Source organism: Pleurodeles waltl, chromosome 6, assembly GCF_031143425.1.
Source record: "Pleurodeles waltl isolate 20211129_DDA chromosome 6, aPleWal1.hap1.20221129, whole genome shotgun sequence".
NCBI classification, from domain to species: Eukaryota; Metazoa; Chordata; class Amphibia; order Caudata; family Salamandridae; genus Pleurodeles; species Pleurodeles waltl.
Window position 1 is genome coordinate 1,068,536,359 of NC_090445.1, and position 25,738 is coordinate 1,068,562,096.

The window sequence follows — 25,738 nt, forward strand, 5'->3', positions numbered from 1 at the left end:
GCCCCTGCCCCAACCGGACACTGCAACTGGAACTTGGTCCCCCTCATTTGCAGGTCCACGTCTGCCAGGATCCATCTTCTGTTTCTTCCAGTCTTGCTTGGGTCTTACACAGTATTTCTACAATATTTGCCTGTGGCTTGGGGACCGGCCTGTTGGGTCAATTTACTCTCAAACCCCAACAACAAAACAAAAAAATCAAAATATTAGCAAGATCAACACTGCCCCAAAGCAGACATCACTATTCCTTACCAACTCTCAAGCCTGGCAACCTCATTCTTCCAGGATGACATCAAACATTCACCTTAGGATGAGTTGTAGTGCCAGATTTGGGTAGGAGGGCACTTCACCCTCTTAATCCACAAGAATCTCCATTTGTGCATTTCTTAACTGTGTTCTAATCCTGGGTCCCAAACGATTTCCATCCTCTTTTACTCAACACCATGTCCCCAGACAGACCTGCTCTCCTCCAAGAACATTTCCCTTTTACAAATGCCTGTCCTTACTTTCCACCACTGCCACCCACTTGGATAAGAAAGGTAAGCACTACTCCTTTGAAAGATCCTCTGGCACCCTCTACGCCAACCTTTACCTCTCTCGTGCAATTAGCAGTGATATCTTCCACTGAGACATCACACCCAACTCATAGTCTCTTCAACCTCTCCCACAACCATTCCTCCCTGTAGTTTCAGTCCCTGCAGAAAGACATGGACTTCTGAAACCGAGGATGGCACTTTGCCCTTCTTTAGTCATCACGCCTGCAGTTTTGGCTCCCTCACTCACGTAAGCAGCACTTCATAGCCCAAGTTCTCATTGCTTGGGCTATGAGGCTCCACTAGCCACAGATTCTCTCCAGCCTGCCAGACCTTCCAGGTTACACTATAGCGACCCTGTGTCTAACGGAAGGACTTGACTGATCACCCTGCTTGGTAAGCCCTGGTTCACTTTTCAATACGCCCCACTGGGCAGGTAGGGAAACTTAAAAGGGCACGCATGACCCAATGAGCGGCACCTCGTCTGATTAGCTCATGGCACTAGAACAGCTCACAACAACTTTTCTCCGCAAGTGTCCATCCTTTGAGCTTAGAGCAGAGTGAAAAAAACAATTTAACAAATCTAAAATAAATGATAAAACTATCGCTCAAAGGAGTCATTTACTTGCTGTGCTTACGTGGCAAGACAACTGCCTTATACAAGTTGTGGCTCATTCAGGGTACAGGTGCAAAGACTTTAGCAGAATAATTGAAACGCCACAGGAGTGGATTAGCAAAGCAAATTTCGGTCTATGAATGAGTTGCAGCCAAAATTCGGTGTAGGCTCCAGCACTGAAATAGCTGTGGCTTTTTAAATTGTGGGGCCAAGGTGCATTGACTATGTTCTAATGATGGAGAGCAGAGTGAGAGGTCTACTGGCCATGAAAAGTTGCACTGGCAGAGCTTTGTGTACCAGCACAGAGAGCAAGATGAGAGGTCTGCAGGCCGTGAGATGCACCAGTAGAAACCTCTTAGTGTTCTAGTAACAGAGAGCGGGGTCATGCTAAGTTGCTCTAGAAGAGTTATGGGTGAGTCCCAATACTAGAACAGCTTGGTGGCTGTACACCAGGACAGATGCATTTGCAGGGTGCTGTGCATGTGGTGGTTGAGATAATGTCCCCGCCCTCGATGTGTGTGGAAAGAAAGCAGATATTTTACTTTACACAGAAGCGCACATCCCCAGTTACCTGCAGTTCTCCAGCATTCATACGGTGGTAGATGAACTCCTCGTCCCTCCTCTTCTCCTGCGGGGTGGTGATATTGGCCAACGCAGTCTCAAAGTCCAGAATCTGCTGCATCTGCTGCCGTGTGCTGTCCTCGTGGCCCCCGAGCAGCACTCCCAGCTGCACCATGAAATCCAAATAACTGTTAAGGACCTGCAGGAAGATGGAGAGGGCCAGACGTCATGAGATTTAAGAGGATAAAGGTGCAAGAGACATGGAAGGGGGCGAGAGGACAGGTGGGCTTTGGTAACAGTGTAAAGGAGGATGCATTGGAGAAGTCAGAGAGACGCAGGTTAAGAATAAATTGACTTTTTTTTTTTTTTTTTTTTAAACTAGGTTCATGGAGATGGTGTGTGTTTTCACACTGCACACACTAAATTATTGCTGCGAGTCAGTTCGTCCATATGCATTCATATATGAAGCATTGGCAAACATAGCCCTTTATGCACAGATATTTATTGCCAAAATGTGAAATAGATTATTTTAGCCTGGCATCTTATCAAGCTATCAACTTCTAAGATTTTACTATGTAATGTATTTCCTCCCAAAATCCTAAGGAAGGATGTGATTTACACTTGGACAGAAACCAAACGTCTTCCACATCTTTGTCACGGAATTTTAACACTTCCTTTACATAGGGCTGGAGGAAGATGTGCAAAAAAAAAAAACAATGTAAATTCTGCCCTTTTCTAGCTCACCCACGTATTAAAGTCTGGAACAAATCTGCTTTGTGGATGAATTCTACAGAACTGCTGTATTTTAGCACTGTAGGTGGAAGTACAGCAGGTGAAAATGGTGGCTTCACACAAAAAAAGTGCACTGCCAGTTTCCATAGCCCTCCACTTTTCACAGAGACAAATAAACACACCTACCAATACAACTCACAAGGTGACGTTGTTAGTTTACTGATCAAATATGCCAGTTTTTAGTGCTCTCTGTCAAAGTAAAGAGTATTTATCTCCGGAACAACTTATGATCAGTATCCTACAGATGAAAATCTGGGGTCATTCCATCTTATTATGGCGGATCAGTGCTTCATTTGTAAAAAAAAAAAAAAAGTGCTGGGGCACAAAGTTTGGTTCATAAACCCTACGACCAATACTAGTGAATGTCAACCTGATTAATATCAAGTTTTGGTTCCACCTCATACATCTTTAATCCACCACCAGACTCTCCCTGCCCCTTTATCTCACTCTTGCGAGTTTCTGCTTTCTCCCATTCTCAAGATTTTTCTGTCTTTCTCTTCTTCCTTTACCATTGCGTCTTTCACTTTCTTGGTTTACATTAATGTCGGATGAAGAAAAATAAGTGCCAGGGCCTCACCAGCTCAAATTAAGTCCTATGGCTGATTGTAGGGAGGCATACTTGAGCTTCAGTCTGAATAAGCTGAGTTTTCCTTGGACAGGGACCCCTGGAAGGCACTTTGTAAGACTTTGCCAGGTCATTAGTCACAGAACTTTAGATGCTTAACTTTCAAATAAATCCAGGTAAATTTAGAATCCCTCTTCTGGCAGTTGCAACGAGATTTGATTGATATTTTCCGGTTGGCAAGATTAAGAACTGCCTAATTTAGTACGGTATTCCTGTAAGAGCAAAATATTGAACTAAGGTGAAAGGACTGATGGCGTGAAGTGTGGGAGCCTTTAACTGGCATTGCCTACTCTGATTATGCACTGCTTCTCAGAATTGTTCATTCGCCGAGACACAGTGTAAAGAACACAGACAGAAGCCTTTCATATTCTTTAATGAAAAGAAAACGGTTAAGACTTGAGGAGCGTCATTTTGACTCACTGTTATACCCCACAAATACGCAATTCATACATGCTCTTCTAACATGATTGTTGTAAAGTGTTGAACTAGAGCTCAATTTAATGTGGATATATGTACTGACATTTTCCTTGACTTTTAGTTGTATGTGCACAATTGACACATATTAAATATGCACCATTAAATTGTACGTTTAAACTTGACATAACTAGGCCTGAATTTCTTTCGACATGATCTATTTTCCTTTTCTGCTTGCATGCATTTCTCTGCAGGAACGTTCACATGAATTGTTAGCTTGATTATAGAAGTAACATTGTACTTCTGATTGAGAGCCTGAGAATAGGACCTTGAAACAGAGGTTTAACAGAGTCTCTATACAGTAATGTACCGATGAGTTACAGGTGCTCAAGGTAGACCTCGTTCTCAGGACGGGTCTAGGAGAGTCCACAAATGTTGCAGCTCACAACATGAGAATGGAAAGGACAATAGCGTAAACAAAGGGTGTTGCTTAGAAGGATTCTTGTCGTATTAACTAACATTCTTCCAGGATAACATAACCCACTGTAGCTTTGGACTTTAAAAAGTTATACATTTCTGTTTTTCCATTTTATTCCGTCCCCTTTTGGTGAATGTGGCTTTTGCTAACACTTATTTTGCAGACTCTGGAATACTCTTGACCGAACATCTGAAACATTGACACTTTACTTTACATGATTGCACATATATTTTTTTCTTTTTTTCAGTATTTTCCTGGTTTTGAGATTTTCTCTAAATTTAGACTTTTGATCAATGTAGGTCCTAAGTTAGATGACTTGGACATTTACCCGACTGTTAAATGTGATATAATTTCTTAATTTAATTCCTGGTCTTCATTGAATAGCCAAATGCATTACTCTTTTAATTGAAACTGTTTGACTAACGCCAACTATTCATTTCTCGAGTCGATAACAAAGGTCCATCAGGTAACCGATTTTGAGTGAGTGGCATAGTGCTCCTTTAAGATGAAAAAAAGACGGATTCGCCTGCAAAAAGGGTGACACACTCAACTGAGCCCCAGCCTCACACATGTTCAGCAGTATCCAAGCTGTCAGGATATCTCTTCATTTCCCTCATGTTATTTAAGAGATCAGCTTTGCCACTAGTGTGTCGTCAATTGCTCAAGCTATATCCTTTTCTGGGTTACCCAGCTACCTACGTGACACGGACATCTGGAATTTCTAATACAGCAAGGCATCAGAATTGTTACAAAAAAATTTTTTTTTTTTGGAGGTACACAAGTTCTTCATACTAAGGAGGTACCTTTGTACAAGGCACCCTCTGAACAGGCTGTTTCTTCCTCTAGAGGCAGCCACTGCTGCCAAATACAGAGGGCGCAAGAGAAGATTATTAGGTTGGTCGCTTGCAGCGCCCATCTTGAGGACAGCAACGACCAGCAACACTGGAACATGGTAAGGAGTAGAAACCCTTTGATTTCTTTCTATTTAGCTTACGAAGCAAACACAAGAATGCATTAGCTAAGTGAGAGAATAGGGAAACTAAAACAAATAAGGAAAAAATATTGACTTGATTTCCCGTTTACCATACTTGGCAGAGAGGAAACATTTTGTACCAGTTGCCCATAGCTTTAATATGTTTGAAAGTAAAACTTCAAAATGAAACGCTGTCAGTCTTTGCGGTTTTGATCTCAACATTATTAACATCTAAAGTTATTCCTATACACTCAAGATACAATTCTTTGATCCATCTGATTGGATGAGGGACCTATGAAAAGCAGTTTTTGCCCTAATGATGGCATCTCAGTATCACACCTATACTGCTCCCTTTTAGATGAGGGGGAAGTCCTAGGTATGCCCCAAGAGCCCCCTCCATTACAGCATGACGCAGAAGTGGTGCTAAGGGTAAAAGGGTGACTGCTTGCACTTAGGTCACACCCAAGGTGTGGTGCAGTGGGACTGGATGCCCTAAAACAAAAGAAAGTCCTGAGATTGCGATCCAACACTTTTGAAGTGAGCTTCCAAAAATGGAAGATGTCATCAAATACAAAACCGGCAGGTCTGTAGGTCATCTACATATGATGCAGGCAGTCCATAAACGCAGATAAACTGACGTGAGGGAGTCACTGTAGGTTAGAAAGATCCCAGGATTTGCCAGTAACTGACATTCGATAATGAAAATGTCACTTACCCAGTGTACATCTGTTCGTGGCATCAGTCGCTGAGATTCACATGGTATGCATGAGCTCGCCATCTGGTGTTGGGTCGGAGTGTTACAAGTTGTTTTTCTTCGAAGAAGTGTTTGAGTCACGGGACCGAGTGACTCCTCCTTCTGTGCTCATTGCGCATGGGCGTCGACTCCATCTTAGATTGTTTTCCCCGCAGAGGGTGAGGTAGGAGTTGTACTATAGTAATAGTGCCCGCGCAATGAAAAATGTAAGTATGTACCTATTAAAGGATTAAATAATATATATACAAATGTACAAAATTGAAGGTAACTTCTGAACTGCTACAGGCTTCCGGGGAGGTGGGTGGGTCCATGTGAATCTCAGCGACTGATGCCACGAACAGATGTACACTGGGTAAGTGACATTTTCAGTTCGATGGCATCTGTCGCTGTAGATACACATGGTATGCATAGACTAGTAAGCAGTTAGTTCCCCATAAGCGGTGGTTTAGCCTGTAGGAGTAGAAGTTGTCTGAAATAGAGTTCTTAATACAGCTTGACCTACTGTAGCTTGTTGTGCGGATAGCACATCTATACAGTAGTGTTTGGTGAATGTGTGAGGCGTAGACCAAGTGGCTGCCTTACATATTTCCTGCATTGGGATGTTTCCTAAAAAGGCCATTGAAGCACCTTTTTTCCTTGTTGAATGTGCCCTGGGAGTAATGGGCAGTTGTCTTTTTGCTTTAAGGTAGCAGATTTGGATGCATTTAACTATCCATCTGGCTATACCTTGTTTTGATATTGGGTTACCTGCATGAGGTTTTTGGAATGCAATAAATAGCTGTTTAGTTTTTCTGATGTTTTTTGTTCTGTCAATGTAGTACATTAATGCTCTCTTGACATCTAATGTATGTAGTGCTCTTTCAGCCACAGAATCTGGCTGTGGGAAAAAAACTGGTAGTTCTACCGTTTGATTTAGATGGAATGGTGAAATAACTTTTGGTAAAAATTTTGGATTAGGTCGTAGGACGACCTTATTTTTATGTATTTGTATAAAAGGCTCTTGTGTTGTGAACGCTTGAATTTCACTTACTCTTCTTAGAGATGTAATGGCGATGAGAAAGGCAACTTTCCAGGTTAGGAATTGTATTCCGCAAGAGTGCATGGGTTCGAAAGGTGGGCCCATGAGTCTTGTTAGAACCACGTTTAGGTTCCATGAAGGAACAGGTGGTGTTCTTGGTGGTATAATTCTTTTAAGGCCTTCTATGAATGCTTTGATAACTGGTATCCTATACAAGGAAGTTGAATAGGTAGTTTGCAGGTATGCAGATATTGCTGCAAGGTGTATTTTAATAGAAGAGAAGGCTAGCTTTGCTTTTTGTAAATGGAGCAAGTAATTTACTATATGTTTTGGAGTTGCGTCTAGTGGTTGTATCTGATTATGATGGCAGTACCAAACAAATCTTTTCCACTTACTTGCGTAGCAGTGTCTAGTGGATAGCCTTCTGGCCTGCTTTATGACTTCCATACACTCTTGGCTAAGTTGTAAGTGTCCGAATTCTAGGATTTCAGGAGCCAGATTGCTAGATTCAGCGATGCTGGGTCCGGGTGTCTGATCTGTTGGTTGTGTTGCGTTAACAGATCTGGTTTGTTGGGCAGTTTGATGTGTGGTACTACAGACAGATCTAGCAGTGTTGTGTACCAGGGTTGTCTTGCCCAAGTTGGTGCTATTAAAATGAGTTTGAGTTTGTTTTGACTCAATTTGTTTACTAGGTAAGGAAGGAGAGGGAGAGGAGGAAAAGCGTAAGCAAATATTCCTGACCAGTTCATCCATAGGGCATTGCCTTGGGATTGCTTGTGTGGGTATCTGGACGCGAAGTTTTGGCATTTTGAGTTCTCTTTTGTTGCAAATAAGTCTATTTGTGGTGTTCCCCAGAGTGTGAAGTAGGTGTTCAGAATCTGTGGGTGGATTTCCCATTCGTGGACTTGCTGGTGATCTCGAGAGAGATTGTCTGCCAGCTGATTCTGGATCCCCGGAATAAACTGTGCTATTAGACCAATTTGATGGTGGATTGCCCACTTCCATATTTTTTGAGCTAACAAGCTTAACTGCGTTGAATGTGTTCCTCCTTGTTTGTTTAGATAATACATCGTTGTCATGTTGTCTGTTTTGACAAGGATGTATTTGTGGGTTATGATTGGTTGGAAAGCTTTTAGTGCTTGAAAAACTGCTAATAATTCTAGATGATTTATATGCAGTTTTGTTTGATGTATGTTCCATTGTCCTCTTATGTTGTGTTGATTGAGATGTGCTCCCCACCCTGTCATGGAAGCATCTGTTGTTATTACGTACTGTGGCACTGGGTCTTGGAAAGGCCGCCCTATGTTTAAATTTATACTGTTCCACCATAGAAGCGAGAGGTAAGTTTGGCGGTCTAGCAACACCAGATCTAGAAGGTGACCCTGTGCTTGAGACCACTGTGAGGCTAGGCACTGTTGTAAGGGCCTCATGTGCAGTCTTGCGTTTGGGACAATGGCTATGCATGAGGACATCATGCCTAGGAGCTGTAGTATTGTTCTTGCTTGTATTGTTTGGTTTGGAGACATGTGTTGAATGACCCTGTTGAAATTGTGGATCCTTTGTGGAGTTGGCGTTGCTACTCCTTTTGTCGTGTCTATTATGGCTCCTAGATATTGCTGTACTTTGCTTGGCAGAATGTTTGATTTTGCAAAGTTGACGGTGAACCCTAGTTTGTAGAGGGTTTGTATGACTTGATTTGTGTGGTTTGAGCATTGTGTGAGCGAACTGGTTTTGATTAGCCAGTCGTCTAGATACGGGAACACATGTATTTGCTGCCTTCTGATGTGTGCAGCGACTACTGCTAGGCATTTTGTGAATACTCTTGGAGCGGTTGTTAAACCAAAAGGCAATACTTTGAATTGGTAATGTATTCCTTTGAATACAAACCTTAGATATTTCCTGTGTGATTGATGTATTGGTATATGGAAATATGCGTCCTTGAGGTCTAGGGTTGTCATGTAGTTGTGTTTTTTGAGCAATGGTAACACTTCTTGTAGTGTGACCATGTGAAAGTGGTCTGATTTGATGAATGTGTTTACTACTCTGAGGTCTAGAATTGGTCTCAGTGTTTCGTCCTTTTTTGGTATCAAGAAGTACAGTGAATAAACTCCTGTGTTTATTTGTGTGCTTGGTACTAATTCTATTGCATTTTTTTGCAGTAGTGCTTGAACTTCTATCTCTAGAAGCTGTGAATGGTATTTTGATAAATTTTGTGATTTTGGTGGTATGTCTGGAGGGAATTGCAGGAATTCTATGCAATAACCATGTTGGATAATTGCTAGGACCCATGTGTCTGTAGTTATTTTGTCCCATGCTTCGTAATATTGACGTATCCTCCCCCCCACTGGTGTTGTGTGGGAGGGGTGAGTGACGTGTGAGTCACTGCTTGTTGGTAGTGGTTTTGGGGCTTTGAAATCTTCCCCTATTCCTAGGGAATTGCCCCCCTCTATACTGGCCCCGAAAACCTCCCCTGTACTGTCCCTGGTAGGTGGGCGGTGCGGACTGTGAGGTGCTAGCTTGTGTGGCCTGACCCCGAAACCCTCCTCTAAAAGGTGTTTTGCGGAAGGTGTTATAAGATCCTCTGCTCTGCGGGGAGTAGAGTGCGCCCATGGCCTTGGCAGTGTCAGTGTCCTTCTTGAGCTTTTCTATGGCTGTGTCGACCTCCGGACCGAACAGAAGTTTTTCGTTTACTGGCATGTTAAGCACTGCCTGCTGAATTTCTGGCTTGAATCCAGACGTTCTGAGCCATGCGTGCCTACGGATGGTAACCGACGTATTAATGGTCCTTGCGGCCGTGTCTGCTGCATCCATGGAGGAGCGTATTTGATTGTTGGAAATGTTTTGACCCTCCTCAACAACCTGTTTTGCTCTTTTTTGCAGATCTTTTGGGAGATGTTCAATGAGATGCTGCATCTCATCCCAGTGGGCTCTGTCGTATCGCGCTAGCAGCGCTTGTGAATTTGCGATGCGCCACTGGTTTGCTGCTTGGACCGCAACCCTCTTCCCGGCTGCATCGAACTTCCTGCTTTCTTTATCTGGGGGAGGTGCATCCCCAGAAGTGTGTGAATTTGCCCGTTTTCTGGCAGCCCCTACCACCACAGAATCTGGTGGCAGCTGAGAGGTGATGAATACAGGGTCCGTAGGAGGCGCCTTATACTTTTTGTCCACCCTAGGCGTCACTGCCCTACTTTTAACTGGCTCCTTGAAAATGTCCTTTGCATGGCGTAGCATGCCTGGGAGCATCGGCAGGCTTTGGTAGGAGCTGTGGGTTGAAGAGAGGGTGTTAAATAAAAAATCATCCTCTACTTGTTCAGAGTGTAGTTCCACATTATGGAATAGTGCTGCTCTAGCCACCACTTGTGAGTAGGCTGTGCTGTCTTCCGGTGGTGATGGCCTAGTTGGGTATGTGTCTGGGCTGTTATCAGACACTGGTGCGTCGTACAAGTCCCACGCATCCTGATCTTGGTCATCGTGGCTCATGGCGGTGTGAGCTGGCGAATGTGACGGGGTGTAAGTTGGTGAAGCCGGAGTTACAGGTGGAGGCGAGGGAGGAGGTGTTACCTTTTGTGCTGTTTGTTGCTGAGGAGTAAACTGAAGCGTTCTCTTTCGTTTGACAGGTGGAAGGGTACTGATCTTCCCAGTCCCCTGCTGAATAAAGATACGCTTTTGCGTGTGATCCACGTCAGTGGATTGCAGTTCTTGTTCAAATCTATGTTTCTTCATTTGTGAAGACATAGAATGCTCTTCAGTATAGGAGCCTGAAACAGGGTCTGATGTCGCTTTTTTCGGCTCCGAAAACCCTGTTGATTGTTTTTTCGGCTCCGAGGTAACCTTCCTCTTTTTCTGTGCCGAAAATTCTTGGCCTCTATGGTCTTCGGCGCCACTGTCTCGGCGTTGATCCGTGTCGACACCGAACTCTCGGTGTCGATGCTTCTGTTTAGCACTCTCTCGGTCCCGAGGAGGCTGCGTGCCGGTGTCTCGACCGAAGTCGGACGATCTCGACACTGAATGGGCCTTTTTCGGTGCCGATTGTTGGTCACCGAGAATTTGGGTGGAGCCATGGCCGGTTGGCAGTGGCGTCCCCTGGGCCTTCTTTCCTTTTTTAAGTTCTGATCTCGACGTCTTACTCACAGTTTTTGTAGAGCCTAGCTCGTCGGAGTCTGAATCCTGGATGGAAAAGGATTCCTCCTGTTCCTCTTCTGTCTCGAACTGTCGACGCTCCTTTGGCGTGGACGCCATCTGCAGTCTTCTCGCTCGACGGTCGCGCAGAGTTTTTCGGGACCGGAACGCCCGACAGGCCTCACAGGATTCTTCGCTGTGCTCGGGTGACAGGCACAGGTTACAGACCGAGTGTAGGTCTGTATAAGGATATTTGTTGTGGCATTCGGGGCAGAATCGAAACGGGGTCCGTTCCATCGGCGTTGTTCTCCACGCGGTCGGGCCGACTAGGCCCCGACGGGGTGCCGAAATCTACCCCGAAGGGCACCGAAGCGCTTCGATGTTCAACGCGTCGTCGTATGTGTCTATCTCGAACCGGATCGCAACGATACCGTCGAAAATCTTCCGTTTTCAGCTATCTTTCCGTTCCGAAACCCGGAGCGACAGGAACACGTCCGAACCCGATGGCGGAAAGAAAACAATCGAAGATGGAGTCGACGCCCATGCGCAATGAGCACAGAAGGAGGAGTCACTCGGTCCCGTGACTCGAAAACACTTCTTCGAAGAAAAACAACTTGTAACACTCCGACCTAACACCAGATGGCGAGCTCATGCATACCATGTGTATCTACAGCGACAGATGCCATCGAACTAAGAGTTTATTGTCCAGAATTTGGAAATGGCACTCAAAATCTCTGATATGCGAACTATTGTTGATAATATGTGCATGTTTATGGATGTGCACAGTACTGAAATAAGGCAGGGCTAGGGCTGGATTAGCGTAATCACTTCAGTATCTGTACATTTAAATGACCAGAATAAACCAGGAAGTGAAAAAGCAGAAGCTCAATAAGCCTGCAGGCCTTATTTCTGAATTTAAAAACTTGTTACTGAAGTCTGTCTTTTTTTCAGCCCTTTCTGCCAATCTCTTTCCGCCCCCGCCACCCAAAAGAACATTCTTGTAATTCTGACCCTTTTTCACACTCACCTTTTTATTCTCTGTTTTGTTCAGGTAGTAATCCCGAGACGGCAGCCCCAGACCAGACTGGTCAATCTAAAAGATGGGTAATGAAAGAAAAAGGATCAAATGGTGAGATGACAAGGAGATGTACCAAATCCACATCATTAAGTCTCCTAGTTTTAAGGATTGCTGTACAGAAGCCAAACCGGCTTTTATCATCAGTTATAGGAGGCATCATCCTTTAACGCAGTCTCTTGTAGGTCTTACTCCAATTATGCTCTTTGTGAATGATAATGTAAGTGATCAAGTGACAGTTTGCAGTTTTTGATGCAAGAAACCAGGTTTGTTTTGGTGAGTACTTGAACACCTCTTTGTGATAAGAATGAGCCAAGGTATGGACACAAACTAGGTCTTTCCATCTTAGCCAGGGGTGTAAGTGACTGTAAGATGAACCTTATGAGAAGATACGAGCTTTCTCCAAGGAAGACCGTGCTGTGCTGTACCTAATGTTGTACTTGGTCCTTTTGCCTGAAAGGGTGAACTGTAAGACTGCTCTAAGAGAAAGAGTTGTGTACCTGGGTACGGATTGGAGAGTTGTCTGAGGTGACTTTGTGAGTGGAGAACGTAGTCAGTCATGAGAGAGAAGAAAATGTGACTTACCCAGTAGACATCTGTTTGTGGCATGTAGTGCTGTACATTCACATGCTTTGCATAAGTCCACCATCTAGTGTTGGGCTCGGTGTTGCAAGATGTTTTTGTTTGAAGAATCTTTACAAATCTCTCCTCTCGGTGATAGTGTGCATGGGCATAAAGTCCTTTGTTAGATTGTTTTCCCGCAAGTGGGTGAGGTAAGGAATATATATTAGAAAAAAGGATGTAGATGCAGTGTATATACATATGTACAATATTTGTAGAATAATTCTACTACAACAACAAGTTTCTGGGGAAGAGGGAGGGTGCATGCGAATCGACAGTACTACATGCCACAAACAGATGTCTACAGGGTAAGTAACATTTTCCGTTTGATGGCAAGTGTGGCTGTAGGTATACATGCTTTGCATAGACTGTAAAGCAGTCCCATTCAAGAAAGCAGTGGCTAGCCTGTAGGAGTTGGAGTAGCCTGAAAAAGTGTCCTGGGTATTGCCTGGCCAACATTTGCTTGTTGGCGAGCTAAAACATCTACACAATAGTCCTTAGTGACTATGTGTGGTGTAGACCAAGTAGCAGCTTTACAAATGTCTGATATTGGAATGTTTCCTAAAAAAAAAAAAAGCCATAGAGGCAACCTTTTTTCTGGTAGAATGTGCTCTAGGAGCTGTAGGTAATTGTCTTTTAGCTTTAACATCACACATTTGAATACACTTGATTATCCATCTAGCTATCCCACTTTGGTAAATTGGATTGCCTTTGTGGGGCATTGAAATGCTACAAAAAAATGTGTAGATTTTCTAAAACTTTTAGTCTTATCAATGTAATAATTAAGAGCTCTTAACATCTAGTGTGTGCAGAGCTCTTTCAGTGACTGAGTCTGGCTGTGGGAAAAACAAACAGGTAACTCAACTGATTGGTTAATGGTGAAACTACTTTCGGGAGAAATTTAGGGTTTGTTGTAAGAACTACACTCTTTATTAACTTGGAAGAGACTTACATGTCTTAAGGGAGTCATAGCCACTAAAAAAGGCAACTTTCCATAAAATAAATTGCAAAGAGCAGGAGTGCAAGGGTTCAAAAGGTGGACCCATGAGTCTAGTAAGGACAACATTAAGGTTCCATATTGGAGCTGGAGGAACCCTGGGTGGAATGACTCTTAAGGCCTTCCATAAAGGCTTTGATTACTGGAATTCTGAATAAAGAAATATGCTGTCCGTTTTGGAGGTTTGCAGCTATGCCTGCTAAATGAAGTCTAATAGAGGAGTATGCTAAATTTGCCTTTTGTAAAAGTAGCATGTAACAAACAATGTCTTGCACTGATGCTTGGAGTGTATCAATGTGTTTAAGTTGACAGCAGCATACAAAACATTTCCATTTTGAAGCATAACATTCTAGTTGTAGGTTTACGTGCCTCTATACAAATATCCATACAGTCAGAAAGGAGTTATAAATATCTAAACTCTAGGACTTCAGGAGCCATATCGCAAGATTGAGTGTTCTGGGGTCTGGGTGTCTGATTGGACTTCACTTTTGAGTCAAACGGTCTTGTCTGTTGGGAAGTTTCTGGTGGGGAACCGCAGACAGATCCAACAGTGTTGTGTACCAGAGCTGATGTGCCCATGCGGGGGCTACAAGGATCATGGTGAGTGAGGTCTGTCTCAGTTTGCGAACCAGAAATGGAATGAGTGGGAGAGGCGGAAAAGCAGAAGCACATGTCCCTGACCAATTATTCCATAGAGCATTGCGCTTGGACTGAGGGTGTGGTATCTGGACCCACGTTTTGGCATTTTTAATTTTCTGCAGTAACGAAGAGGTCTGTTTCTGGTGCTCCCACAGGTGAAAGTATTGGTGTAGTACTTGTAGGTAAAGTTCCCATTTGTGGACTTGTTGCTGCCTCCTACTTAGGAAGTCTGCAAACGGAGTGTCTATTCCTGGGAGATAGTCTGCCAGTAACTGAATGTGATTGTGAATTACCCATTTCCAAATTGTCTGAGCAAGAATTTAGATGATTGTGTTCTCTCCTCCCCCACCCTCTGTTTCTGCAGATAATACATGACTGTAATGTTGTCTATGCAGACTAGACCACTTTGTGGGAGAGTTGTGGCAGAAATGCTTTGAGCACTAGAAAGACTGCTAGTAACTTCTATCTGTGATGCATTTGTAGTGAGAGTGATCTGAGGCTCAGAGTCTTGAAAGGGCCGCCCCTGGAGACGTTGATGGGATTCCACCACTGCGGAGAGCAGGGAGTCTGGCGGTCCAACAACACTAGATCCTTGTGATGGCCCTGTGACTGAGACCACTGATGAGCTAGACACTGCTGCAAGGGACCCATGTGTAATCTGGTATGAGGTACCATGGCAAAACTTGAAGACATCATTCCTAATAGCTGCATCACTACTCTCACTGTGCAAGTATGGATCTCCTGTAACAGAGACAGAAGAGTTTGGAAAGCTTGAATGTGAGCTGGGTTTGGATATGCCAACCCTGATTGAGTATTGAGAATTGCTCCAAGATAAGGCTGCATCTGCGAGGGTTGGAGGTGGGATTTGAGAAAGTTGATTGTAAATCCCAGAGTGTGTAGAAGATTTACTGTGTACGGAGTATGATTCTGACATTATTGGATGGTATTTACCTTGATAAGTCGTCAGTCGCCAGTCGTCCAAATATGGGAAGATGTGAATATGTTGTCTTCTGAGGAATGCGGCAACTACTGCTAGACATTTTGTGAATAGTCTGGAACTGGTTGTTACCCCGAATGGTAAAACCTTGAATTGGAAGCATTTTCCTCCAATGACAAATGTGAGGTATTTGCAATGTGCTGGGTGTATGGGAATGGGAAAGTAAGCATCCTTGAGATCTAAGGCTGTCATGAAATCACCTTGCTGTAATAGGGGAACAACATCTTGCTAAGTGACAATATGGAAATGTTCTGAAAGGATGTATAGGTTGAAAGGTCTGAAATCCAGAATTGGTCTTAGTGATCCAAATTTCTTTGGTATAAGGAAGTATAGGGAATATGCTCCTAACCCTTGTTGAGACAGGGGAACTGGTTCTATAGCCCCTTTGAGAAGAAGGGATTTTACCTCTTCTTATTTAAAAAGAATGAGATGGTCATGTGAAAGTTTGTGAACCCGAGGGGGAATATTTGGTGGAGTGGAAATGAGCTCTAAACAATAACCATGTTGAATAATTGATAGAAGTCATTGATCTGTGGTTATTGTGGACCATTGGGGATAGAAATTTGCAGGTCTTCCCTCTACTGGAGAGGTATGTGTTTGACAAATCTGTAAACAGTCATTGCCGTGTACTTGAGGCAGAATCTCTAGAGGTGGATGCCTTAACTCTGCCTATATTATTTAAGCCCCTGTAAGAGCCTCTGAATGAGCCTCTACTGTAAAAGTGTGTTCCTTCTTTGGTTTGGGAGGTAGAAGGCTCGGGAGGCAATGTTCTGAAACCTCCCCTAAATTGTGGTCTACGAAAATTACCCCTACTTGGTGTAGTTAGTAGGGCCCCCATAGCTTTAGTTGTGTTCTGCATATTTTTTCAGCTTGTCAAAGGTGGTATCAACTTCTGGTCCAAACAAGTTTTCTTTATCGAAAGGCATTTTGAGAACTGCCAGTTGTATTTCTGGCTTGAAGCCTGAGCATCTCAGCCAAGCATGTCTTCTTATAACACTGGTGTTTACCCCCACTTGATCTGCCGTATCAATGACACATCTAAGAGTTGTTTGAGATGGCCTGCCCTTCTGAGATTATCTCCTGACCCCTTTTTTGATGTTCCTGTGGAAGGTACTGAAGCAGTTCTTCCATCTTGTCCCAGTAGGCCCTATTGTACCGTGCCAAAAGTGCCTGTGAATTTGCAATTCTCCAATGATTAGCAGCTACTCTTTTCCCTGCAGCATCAAGTTTTTTGCTCTCTTTATCAGGAGGAGCATCTCTTGTAGAATGACTAGTAGCACGCTTTTGTGCTGCACTTACGACTATAGAGTCAGGAGGTAGTTCTGATTTAATAAATATAGGATTGGACGTGCTGCCTTGTACTTTGTCAACCCTTGCCCTAGCAGGTTCTTTAAAGATATCTGTGGCATGTCTAAGCACACCTGGCAGCATGGGTAGGAACGGACTCTCTTTGTGAGTGTTAGTCAATATATCAAAGAGGAAATGTTCTTCATTGGGGTCAATGTGCATATCCATGTTATGGTATGCAGCTGCCCATGCAATAACCTTATTATAAGCTGTTGTATCTTCAGGGGGTGAAGGCCTTGCTAGATAGAAATCAGGGTCATTAGAGTGTGGGATCTGGATCATATAAATCCCATGGATCTACATCCTGTGGAATTTCACCTAATTCATCTCAGTGAGGTGATGATCCTTGGAGAAAACTGTGGATGTATGAAAGATGTAGGAGATTGTGGTGGTGGAGGAGTAAGAGGAAGTACAGGAAAGTGAGATGGAGAAGGCGGAGGGTGATCTGGAGCCTAGTCTTTATCCTTAGAAACTTTTTTTTAGGCAGAGCAGTGTCCAATGTCTCTTGGAAGGTGAATCTCCTTTTAATTGGAACAGGAGAAGCAGCAATTATTTTCCCTGTTCCCTTCTGTGTATGAATTTGGTGCTGACGAGCGACCATTAGTTCTAGAATTGGCTCCAACGGTGAAGTTGCGCCAGATGATAGAGTGGAGTCCTTGGAAGCCACTGTCCTCCGTTCCGAAGTTTTCAGAATGGAAGACTTTTTTCGGATGTAAGGATTCGGCTTCGAAGCTGATGTGGAAGGCTTCTTTCTCAGAGCCAAAATGCACGGATCGAAAACTCAACCCAGAGATTGTGTGGAATGCTTTTGAGTCTGAGTCAATGATGAGCCAGAGGGCGAGGCATCTGAATCTAACTTTCTGATCTGACCATGGCCCGAGGGCAGTAGTGGACCGACGACCAGCTTAAATGTTTTTTTTTCTTTTTTTTTTCTAAGTCTTTAGGTGGAAAGTTGGGGCTGATGTACTCACATGCTGTGCTGCCGGAATCGGCTGATTCTCGATGTCAGATTTGACGTCTGACTCAGAATCTCAAATGGAAAGGGCTGCTTGATGTCAGATTTCCTCCTGTGCATGTTCTTCTCTGAAGATGTCTGGAGTGTCGTCTGGTGTATTCGGCGCCAGCTGTAACGGACATGCTCTTCAGTCCTAGAGTCTCTTCTTGGATCCAAAAGACTTACAGGTGTTGCAGTTCTCTTTTTTATGTTCAAGGGACAAGCACCAGTTACACACTAGGTGTTGACCGGTGTTTGCAAATTTTGAATGTCATTGAGGACAGAACCTAAATGGAGCTGATTTCATCAGCCGTGCATATTTCGACAGCACTTGAAGGAGTAGGCCTAAGAAGGGCGTCGGGTGCCCCAAAGGGCGGTGGACCGACCCCAGTGCAGAAATTCAGATCGAGTACCTTAAGTTTAGAAAAACGCTATGGAAATAATAAACCGTCGCTCAAAGAAAGACAAAAGGGAAAGTTCAAGAGAGACTGAGCCGAGAAATACCGGAGCAAGAGGAAACATGTCCTAACCAGACTGTGGAGAGAAAACAATCTAACAAAGGACTCTATGCCCATGAGCACTATCATCAAGAGGAGGAGTCACTCGATCTCCTGACTCGAAAAGATTCTTCGAACAAAACCAACTTGCAACACTCCAAGCGTCCCAACACTAAATGGCAGACTTAAGCAAAGCATGTGTATCTGCAGCCACACATGCAATTGAACAGAATGTTTTTATAAGAAGACAGAGATTGTGTGACTGTGTGTGATTTGGTTTTGTGTGTGTATAGAGACCTTGTATATCTCTATATATCTCTATATATCTCTATATATCTCTATATATCTCTATATATCTCTATATATCTCTATATATCTCTATATATCTCTATATATATATATATATATATATATATATATATATATATATATATATATATATATATGGAAAATGTCACTTACCCAGTGTACATCTGTTCGTGGCATTAGTCGCTGCAGATTCACATGCTGTGCACAGTCCGCCATCTGGTGTTGGGCTCGGAGTGTTACAAGTTGTTTTTCTTCGAAGAAGTCTTCGAGTCACGAGACCGAGGGACTCCTCCCATTTCGAGTCCATTGCGCATGGGCGTCGACTCCATCTTAGATTGTTTTGCCCGCAGAGGGTGAGGTAGGAGTTGTGTATGCTAGTAATAGTGCCCATGCAATGGAGTGAATGCGTATGTACATAATAAAGTTTTAAGTAACATATTTACAAATGTACAAATGTTTAGGATCTACTTCTAAACGGCTACAGGCTCCCGGGGAGGCGGGTGGGCGCATGTGAATCTGCAGCGACTAATGCCACGAACAGATGTACACTGGGTAAGTGACATTTTCCGTTCGATGGCATGTGTAGCTGCAGATACACATGCTGTGCATAGACTAGTAAGCAGTTATCTCCCCAAAAGCGGTGGTTCAGCCTGTAGGAGTTGAAGTAGTTTGAAATGTTCTTAATACAGCTTGACCTACTGTTGCTTGTTGTGCAGTAAGCACATCTACACAGTAGTGCTTGGTAAATGTATGAGGCGTAGACCATGTTGCTGCCTTACATATTTCGTTCATTGGAATATTTCCTAGAAAGGCCATGGTAGCACCTTTCTTTCTGGTTGAGTGCGCCTTTGGTGTAATAGGCAGTTCTCTTTTAGCTTTAAGATAGCAGGTTTGAATGCACCTAACTATCCATCAAGCAATGCCTTGTTTTGAAATTGGATTTCCTGTATGAGGTTTTTGAAAGGCGACAAATAATTGTTTTGTCTTTCGAATTAGTTTTGTTCTGTCAATGTAGTACATTAGTGCTCTTTTGATGTCTAATGTATGTAGTGCTCTTTCGGCTACCGAATCTGGTTGTGGGAAGAACACTGGTAATTCTACCGTTTGATTTAGGTGGAACGGTGAGATTACTTTTGGTAAAAATTTAGGATTGGTCCGTAGAACAACTCTATTTTTGTGTATTTGAATAAATGGTTCTTGAATGGTAAATGCCTGAATCTCACTCACTCTTCTTAGAGATGTGATGGCAATAAAAAAATGCAACTTTCCACGTTAAGTATTGCATTTCACAAGAGTGCATGGGCTCAAAAGGTGGACCCATGAGTCGTGTTAGGACAATGTTGAGGTTCCATGAAGGAACTGGTGGTGTTCTTGGTGGTATAATTCTCTTTAGGCCTTCCATAAACGCTTTTATGACTGGTATCCTAAACAATGAAATTGAGTGCGTAATTTGTAGGTAAGCAGAAATTGCCGTAAGATGTATTTTAATGGAAGAGAAAGCTAGATTAGATTTTTGCAAATGTAGTAAGTATCCTACTATTTCTTTTGCAGATGCGTGTAAAGGCTGAATTTGATTATTATGGCAGTAATAAACAAATCTTTTCCACTTATTTGCATAACAGTGTCTAGTGGTAGGTTTTCTAGCTTGTTTTATGACCTCCATACATTCCTGTGTGAGGTCTAAGTGCCCGAATTCTAGGATTTCAGGAGCCAAATTGCTAGATTCAACGATGCTGGATTTGGATGTCAGATCTGTTGCCTGTGTTGTGTTAACAGATCTGGTCTGTTTGGTAGTTTGACATGAGGTACTACTGAAAGGTCTAGTAGTGTTGTGTACCAAGGTTGCCTTGCCCATGTTGGTGCTATTAGTATGAGTTTGAGTTTGTTTTGACTCAACCTGTTTACTAGATATGGAAGGAGAGGGAGAGGGGGGAAAAGCGTACGCAAATATCCCTGACCAGTTCATCCATAGAGCATTGCCTTGGGATTGATCTTGTGGGTAACCTGGATGCGAAGTTTTGGCATTTTGAGTTTTCTTTTGTTGCAAATAGATCTATTTGAGGTGTTCCCCAAATTTGAAAGTAATTGTTTAGTATTTGGGGGTGAATTTCCCATTTGTGGGTTTGTTGGTGATCTCGAGAGAGATTGTCTGCCAACTGGTTCTGAATCCCTGGAATAAATTGTGCTATTAGGCGAATGTGGTTGTGAATCGCCCAATGCCATATTTTTTGTGTTAGGAGGCACAACTGTGTCGAGTGTGTCCCTCCTTGTTTGTTTAGATAATACATTGTTGTCATGTTGTCCGTTTTGACAAGAATGTATTTTTGGGTTATTATGGGTTGAAATGCTTTCAGCGCTAGAAATACTGCCAACAGTTCTAAGTGATTTATGTGAAACTGTCTCTGATGTATGTCCCATTGTCCTTGGATGCTGTGTTGATTGAGGTGTGCTCCCCACCCTGTCATGGAAGCATCCGTCGTTATGACGTATTGTGGCACTGGGTCTTGGAAAGGCCGCCCTCTGTTTAAATTTGTACTGTTCCACCATAGAAGCGAGATGTATGTTTGGCGGTCTATCAACACCAGATCTAGAAGTTGACCCTGTGCTTGTGACCATTGTGATGCTAGGCACTGTTGTAAGGGCCGCATGTGCAATCTTGCGTTTGGGACAATGGCTATGCATGAAGACATCATGCCTAGGAGTTTCATTACCATTTTGACTTGTATCTTTTGTGTTGGATACATGGCCTGTATTACCTTGTGAAATGTTTGAACCCTTTGTGGACTTGGAGTGGCAATCCCTTTTGCTGTGTTGATTGTCGCTCCTAAGTAATGCTGTGTTTGACACGGCAAAAGGTGTGACTTTGCGTAGTTGATCGAGAAACCTAGCCTGTGAAGGGTCTGTATGACCTAGTTTGTGTGCTGTGAACATTGTCTTAGCGTGTTGGTTTTGATTAACCAGTCGTCTAAGTACGGGAACACATGTATTTGCTGCCTTCTGATATGTGCAGCTACTACTGCAGGCATTTTGTAAAAACTCTTGGCGTAGTTATTCCAAATGGCAACACTTTGAATTGGTAATGTATTCCTTGGAATACGAACCTTAGGTATTTCCTGTGTGAAGGATGTATTGGTATATGGAAATACGCATCTTTTAGATCTAATGTTGTCATGTAGTCTTGCTGTTTGAGCAGTGGGATTACATCTTGTAACGTGACCATGTGAAAGTGGTCTGATTTGATGTAGGTATTTAGTGTTCTGAGATCTAGTATTGGTCTCAGAGTTTTGTCCTTTTTGGGTATTAGAAAGTACAGTGAGTAAACTCCTGTGTTTTTCTGTTGAATTGGAACTAATTCTATTGCGTCCTTTTGTAGCAATGCTTGAACTTCTAGTCCTAGAAGATCTATATGTTGTTTTGACATATTGTGTGTTTTCGGTGGGACGTTTGGAGGGAATTGGCGAAATTCTATGCAATAACCATGCTGGATAATTGCTAAGACCCAAGTGTCTGTTGTTATTTCCTCCCAAAGTTTGTAAAATGGGCTTAGTCTTCCCCCCCACAGGTGTTATGTGATGGGGGTGTGTGACTTGTGAGTCACTGCTTAGTTTGAGGGGTTTTGGGGCCTTGGAATTTTCCTCTATTTCTTGGGAATTGGCCCCCTCTAAATTGCCCCCGAAAACCTCCCCTTTGATATTGACCCTGGTAGGTAGGCCTTGTTTGTGAGGTTGTGGTTTCTGTGGGTTGACCTCGAAACCCTCCCCTAAAAGGTGTTTTCCGAAATGTGCCTCTGCTCTGCGGGGAGTAGAGTGCGCCCATGGCTTTGGCTGTATCGGTGTCCTTTTTGAGTTTTTCGATGGCAGTGTATACCTCCGGCCCAAACAATTGCTGTTCATTAAACGGCATATTGAGCACAGCCTGCTGGATTTCCGGTTTGAACCCAGAAGTGCACAGCAATGCGTGCCTTCGTATTGTGACTGCAGTGTTTGTCCTTGCAGCTGTATCTGCTGCATCCATGGAAGACCGTATCTGATTATTTGAGATACTTTGTCCCTTTTCCACCACCTGTTGCGCTCTTTTTTGGAACTCCTTGGGTAAGTGTTCGATGAAATGTTGCATTTCATCCCAGTGAGCCCTGTCGTATCTTGCCAAAAGTGCTTGTGAATTGGCAATACGCCACTGATTTGCTGCTTGTGCTGCAACTCTTTTTCCCGCAGCATCAAATTTGCGGCTCTCCTTGTCTGGAGGTGGTGCGTCGCCTGAGGTATGAGAGTTGGCTCTCTTACGAGCTGCCCCCACAACTACTGAGTCTGGTGTTAGTTGTGTTGTAATATATATTGGATCTGTGGGCGGTGGCTTATATTTTTTCTCTACCCTTGGAGTTATGGCTCTGCCTTTAACTGGATCCTGAAAATTTTGTTTTGAATGTCTTAGCATTCCTGGGAGCATGGGAAGGCATTGATACTTGCTATGGGTGGAGGATAGGGTGTTAAATAGAAAGTCATCCTCAATTGGTTACGAATGTAAGGAGACATTGTGAAACTCGGCTGCCCTTGCGACCACCTGTGTATAGGATGTACTGTCCTCAGGTGGTGACGGTTTTGTAGGATAAGAGTCTGGGCTATTGTCAGACACTGGAGCATCGTAGAGGTCCCATGCATCGGGATCATCCTGACTCATTGTGGTATGAGCTGGTGAGTGCATCAGTGGTGGAGTTGTTGCTGGTGATGCATGTATTGATGGTGGTGGGGTTGTTTTCCTTGCCACCTTTGCTTGTGGTTGCTTGTCCTTTTGTTGAAAGGCAAGTTTCCTTTTTATTTTGATTGGGGGAAGAGTGGTTATCTTTCCTGTGTCCTCATGAATATGAAGCCTTCTTTGTGTGTAGTCAGGCTCTACAGCTTGAAGCTCCTCTCCAAATCTGTGTAATTGGGAGGTTAATCCTTGTTCCTCTGTATAGGAACTAGTTTTCGGCTCCGAGGCTGGCTGTTTCGGAACCGAAACCTTTTCGGAAGTCTTTTTAGGCTCCGAAGAAACCTTCTTTGTTCTCGGCGTGGTGTCTCGGTGCCGAAATTCTTCGGTGCCGCTGTCTCTGTGCCGAAGTTTCTCGGAGCCGCTGTCTCGGCTCCGAGGTTGCTGTGTGGCGGTATCTCGACCGGAGTCGGATGACTTCGACACCAGCATGCCCTTTTTCGGTGCCTTGGATCGGTCACCTAGTTTTCGGGTTAAGCCATGGCCTGTTGGCGGTGGCGTCCCCTGGGCTTTTGTGGACTTCTCGTGAGTCTTGATTTTCGACGTCTTACTCACGGTTTGGTGTGTTTCTTCGGCGTCGAGTTCTTCAGAATCCGACTCGCGGATGGAGAAAGCTTCTTCTTCCTCCTCGAAACGATCTTGACCTGTCGGCGTGGATGCCATTTGTAGTCTCCTGGCTCTTCGGTCTCTCAGCGTCTTCCTCGACCGAAACACTCGACAGGCTTCACAAGTATCCTCCTTGTGCTCGGGGGACAAGCACAAGTTACAGACCAGATGGTGATCCGTATACAGATACTTGTGATGGCATTTTGGGCAGAAGCGGAATGGGGTCCGTTCCATGAGCCTTGAAGTCGCACGTGGCCGGGCCAACCAGGCCCCGACGGGGGATCGAAAAAACCCCGAAGGGCCACCGGAGCTCTTCAGAATTCGGTTTCGATTTGTGCTAACTAACCAGATACCGAACGCAAACAATACCGACGATTTTTTTCCGAGATTCTAACTAACTTTCCGTCCCGAAACACGGAGCGAAAAGGAACACGTCCGAACCCGATGGCGGAAAAAAACAAAAACAATCTAAGATGGAGTCGACGCCCATGCGCAATGGACTCGAAATGGGAGGAGTCCCTCGGTCTTGTGACTCGAAAAGACTTCTTCGAAGAAAAACAACTTGTAACAGTCCGAGCCCAACACCAGATGGCGGACTGTGCACAGCATGTGTATCTGCAGCTACACATGCCATCGAACATATATATACACACACATATACATATACACACACACACACACACACACACACTGACTACCAAGAGACTGACAGATTAAGAGCTGTCACCAGAGGGTGTAGTGACTAATCATCAAACGAAGGGATATGCCTGTACCAAAAGAGGATATACCAAGAACTGGGTTCTTTCAGGAATTAGTCCCTTAGTGAGTAACTGGCACGAGTGACGCCTCCGATTTCAGTCTGCCTCCAGAATTCACATCTGTAGCTTAGCAAAGAAGGGCAGTAAGAGGGATTCAATAAATGGCCACATGTGGAACGAGGAGTAGAAGCAGAGGAACCTCCTGCACTGTTGTTCTAGGATGGTCCCCTCAAAGGTTGGACTGGAGAGCCACAGGGTCGATTATCCCTCTCATACCAATAAGCAGGACCCTCAATGGGTTTTAAGCAGAATAGATTTTCCATACGGGGGGGGGGGGGGAGGAGGGTGGATGGTCCCTTACCTTTGACCTGATCTCAGTACTGCTAACTTCCATTGCCCTTTGAGGTGAATCTGTGGTTGGAAACCCCTTCGGAGCTGGAATGGGTCGTGGTGTGGGAGGACTATCCAGGAGGGTCATCTGGGTCACGAGGAAGAATGTGTGATCTTCCTAAGTGAAAGACTAGTTTGTGTCCAACTATAAGTTGGACTTTGATTTATAGCAATCTAGACTTGGTACCCACTGGGGCATTTTTAGCACATTGGAGTCATAAAGCTGAAGGAAGTCACTGTAGGATGGCTTCACAATGTTAGGAAATCCAAATCTTGTTGGAGGAAGATAGGAGGATGGAAACAGCATCCTTCTTTTAAGAGGTCCGTGAACGCACAAGAAAGACATGCTTGTGAGGTAGCTAAGTGGGAAGTTGCCTTTATACTATATTCAAAGTGCATGAAAATAGTAAAGTAAACCATTACAATCCTATGGGTTACGGGTACAGACACCTTATACTATATTCAAAGTGCATGAAAATAGTAAAGTAAACCATTACAATCCTATGGGTTACGGGTACAGACACATGCAGTATCCCCCCAAACCCTCACAACCAGCTTCATTACTTAACCCGTTCTACATCCCTCCATCAGTTTACATCACAAGCCCCCCCCGTCCCCTTTTAGATTTCCACAGGTTGACTCACCTGTATCACGTTGCTGTTAGAATTTTTGGAGTCGGCACTAACGTAAGCAGAAAAGAAAGGTGAAGAACGTGAGGTGGCAGTGACCAACCGCAGGGTTTCTTGAAAGTTATCCTTATCCCAGGGGTCAGTGATGTTCCATCCACCCAACTACAAAACAAAAAGTGTGAACCAAGAGGTGTCAGTCAATAGAGTGGCCCACAAAGTCCCCTATAGCCTTGAGATCCAAGACTAAATGGTC

The 25,738-nt window shown here is 43.9% G+C and overlaps 1 protein-coding gene across 2 annotated transcripts in view; it reads right to left on the reverse strand.

Annotated features, from left to right (window-relative positions):
- ECE1 (endothelin converting enzyme 1) overlaps window positions 1–25,738 on the reverse strand; it is a 355,802-nt gene that overhangs the window by 124,423 nt on the left and 205,641 nt on the right. For both annotated transcript variants that reach the window (XM_069240079.1, XM_069240078.1), the window contains 3 exons: window positions 25,501–25,647; window positions 11,908–11,973; window positions 1,718–1,906 (listed from right to left, as the gene is read on the reverse strand). In XM_069240079.1, coding sequence (XP_069096180.1) covers window positions 1,718–1,906; window positions 11,908–11,973; window positions 25,501–25,647 — 402 coding nt within the window. The remainder of the gene's footprint in view (window positions 1–1,717; window positions 1,907–11,907; window positions 11,974–25,500; window positions 25,648–25,738) is intronic.